The sequence below is a fragment of the Camellia sinensis genome, chromosome 14 (assembly GCF_055761805.1).
Source record: "Camellia sinensis isolate YWXY chromosome 14, ASM5576180v1, whole genome shotgun sequence".
In the NCBI taxonomy this organism is placed as follows: domain Eukaryota; kingdom Viridiplantae; phylum Streptophyta; class Magnoliopsida; order Ericales; family Theaceae; genus Camellia; species Camellia sinensis.
Window position 1 is genome coordinate 105,560,618 of NC_138974.1, and position 3,408 is coordinate 105,564,025.

Genomic DNA, 3,408 nt, shown 5'->3' on the forward strand with positions numbered 1-3,408 from the left:
ATTGTTATTGGTTCAACTAAAATGGCGGCTATCAATCCACCCTACTCATACAATACCACTTCAATTTCAGATTTCTCAAAATCTTTTAGTACTTCTTCTTGTTCAGTAAGCAAATAAGCTAAGTTCCCTGTTGACTTTCTGCTTAAAGCATCGGCTACAGTGTTGGCTTTACTTGAGTGATACTAAATCTAGAGAACATAATCTTTTATCAGTTCGAGCCATCTTCTCTGCCACATGTTCAATTCTTTTTGGGTAAAAAAGTACTTTAGACTTTTGTGATCCTTATAAACCTTGCATGTTGCCCCATACAAGTAATGTCGCTAACTCCAAGTCATGCGTCGGGTAGTTCTTTTCATATGGTCTCAATTGTCATGAGGCATAAGCAATTACCCTTCCGTTCTGCATTAACACACAACCCAGACCCTTGTAAGAAGCATCACTAAATATCACAAAATTTTCCGTACTTGAAGGCAGTGTCAGCACTGGTGCAGTGCTCAATCTAGTTTTCAATTCTTGGAAGGTAGATTCCCTTTCATCATTCCATTCTAACGGTTGTCCCTTGCGTGTAATTTAGGTAAACGGTACAACTATTTTGGAGAAGTCTTTCACAAACCGTTTGTAATACCCAACTAAGCCCATGAAACTGTGGACTTCCATTACATTTGTCAATTAGGCCAGTTAACAATTGCCTCTATCTTTTGTGGGTCTACAGAAATCCCACCTCTATTGATGGCATGCCCTAAGAAAACAACATCATCCAACCAAAATTCACATTTCTTCAATTTAGCAAATAATTTCTTTTCTATAAGTGTTTGCAAAACAATTCTCAAATGTTGTTCATGTTCAATTATACTCTTTGAATATATCAGAATATTATCAATAAAAGTCACAGGTGTATTAGTCACCCCAAATGGTATATTTAGGAAATCATAATGTTTATACCTTGTTCTAAATGCGGTTTTCTCACCATCTTCTGCTTTCACCTTCAACTGGTGGTACCCGAATCTCAAATCAAATTTTGAAAATACTTGTGATCCCTGCAACTGATCAAACAAATCATCAATACGGGACAAAGGGTATTTATTTTTGATCGTGACCTTGTTCAATTCTCAGTAGTCAATGCACAAACGTAAAGTCCTATCTTTTTTCTTTACAAATAAAATCGATATGCCCCATGGTGAAGTGCATAGTTGGATAAAACCCTTTATCAAGCAAGTCTTACAGCTGCTCTTTCAATTCTTTCATTTTAGCAGTAGACATTTTGTTGGGGGTTTTTGAGATAGGTTGGGTTCCTAGTACAACATCGATGGTAAACTCTATTTCTCTATTAACCAATTCCCTTGGTAGTTCATTAGGAAATACATTTAGAAATTCTCTAACAATAGGAATACTTTCTAGTTCAACGTTCATAGATTACTCAGTCAAGATGCTACACAAGTAACCCTGACACCCCTTTCTAAGTAATTTATATGCTTTCATTGTTGAAATTAGATAAGGTGAAGGCACTACACCATTACCAATAAACACAAACTCATCATGCCCTGGTGGTCTAAACAAAACCCATTTTGTTACATAGTTAATGGTGGCACAGTATTTAGACAAACAATCCATACCCAGAATTACATCAAAGTGTCTTATGTCCAAGGGTAACAAATTCATATATAAGGTAGTACTGTCAATATGCATATCACAAATATGATACACAAATGTACATAACAGAAATTCCCTAGATGTAGTAGACACACATAACAGATATGGCAATGATTCTAGGGTCTACTCAATCTAGATGCAAATGTAGTGGACACAAAAGAATGTGTGGATCCAGAATCAATTACCACAAAAGCATCTTGAGTACATATAGATATAGTACCTGACACAATAGCTTCAGTATTCCGTGTGTCACCTAGGACAAGTGTAAAGACTCTCCCTTGTCTCATTGTGTCTGGTAGTATCAGGCCTCGTGATATTCCCTGATTTTGGGATGGATCCGGTCGAACTAGCAGCTAGTTTTCCATCTCGTTGATGCTCAGTTTGGGTACAATCCCTTACCATATGTCCCATTTAACCACATTTGAAGCAAGCCCCAAAGATACGGTAACAAACCCCAAGATGTTTCTTACCATACTAATTACTTGCCATATCTCTAGTGGAGCCCGAAGTGCTTGAGGATCTCGTATTTCACTTTTTCGATGATCCCTTCTTTGAGAAGAAACCCTTTCTCTTACTTTTCTAATCAGTTGGTGGTTTACTCTGATTGGCCATATTAGTTTCAGACATTAAAGCCCGATCCAACACATCAATGTAAGTAGGCAGTTTCAATACATTCACTCTTTCTTGAATATCATTGCAGAGACTGCCCTCAAATTTTCTTGCCTTCTTATATTTGGTGTTGACCATATGCGGTGCAGACCTGGCCAATTCTATAAACATTGCCTCGTATTCTACAATAGTCAGATTGCCTTGTTTATGCCCCTCAAATTCAACCACTTTTCTATCACAGGCACATTCCAGAAAGTATTTATTGTAGAAGATCTCCAAAAATTGTGCCCAATTAATATTGTTGTTATTCTCACGGATTAACATCCACCACTTCCTTGCTTCGTCTTCAAGTGTAAATGTTGCCAACTGTACTTTATGTGCTTCGAAGCATGGAAATACTTCAAACAGTTTCTCAATACCAAGGACCCAAGCCTCGGCCTTCAGTGGATCCACTCCCCTATGGAATGTCGATAGTTTTATCTTCTTAAACTCCTTGGTAAGAGCTATTGTTCGATCATCATTTTGCAAATCTTGCACAGGCTGTACCAGGGGTGGAGGTGGCAGTTGTTGGCACTGTTGTTGCCATTTCTATTGTTGCCTCAATGTTTCTGCCATGTCCTGGATTAACCTTTCCATTATATCCATTCTAGTAGTAAAGGATTCCTCTATCTCCTTGGCTCTTGTTCTCATCATTATCTGATGAGACTTACATTATCTTTCAGAAAAAAATCATGTACAAAATATTCATAGACAGAAAAAGCACGGATATACAAATAGGCAATAGTTCATATATCATGTAGTCACATATTTCAGAATATTTTAACATATTCTTAATGTATTCAAGCATCTATTTACAATATAAATGCAACTTACCTCTTTTCTAGACACTATTGCTCACTTGGACAAGTGTGTGAGTTAATACTCGTGCTCTGATACCACTCTGTCATGACCCGAACCCGCCCCTAAAAGTTAGGATCATAACTGGCCAGTAATCGTGAGATTACCTATGGCCTTAGATGGAAAATCAAACATATTTATCAATAGAAGCAAAAACACAAGGATTGTCCAATGAGTGCATATGTGGCAAAATAAAAACCTTCCATACTGTAGACACCCCATTTTTGACCGACCTTAAGACTCAGACGTCGC

General features: G+C 37.5%; 1 protein-coding gene across 1 annotated transcript; it reads right to left on the reverse strand.

The window, feature by feature from the left end:
- Positions 1–2,229: 2,229 nt before the first annotated feature.
- On the reverse strand, positions 2,230–2,845 carry LOC145807223 (uncharacterized). Its single transcript, XM_082905169.1, has 2 exons — positions 2,806–2,845; positions 2,230–2,762 (listed from the first exon to the last, which is right to left on the reverse strand). Exons 1-2 carry the CDS (start codon positions 2,843–2,845, stop codon positions 2,230–2,232), a joined length of 573 nt encoding a protein of 190 aa, XP_082761295.1.
- Positions 2,846–3,408: the final 563 nt, after the last annotated feature.

What these genes read in the sequence shown, in the direction of transcription:
- LOC145807223 (XM_082905169.1), bottom strand. Translation starts at nt 2,845, where the DNA reads ATGGCAACAACAGTGCCAACAACTGCCACCTCCACCCCTG. An exon ending in AACTGCCACCTCCACCCCTG is followed by an intron (nt 2,763 to 2,805) that starts GTACAGCCTGTG and finishes ATCGAACAATAG; the next exon opens with CTCTTACCAAGGAGTTTAAG.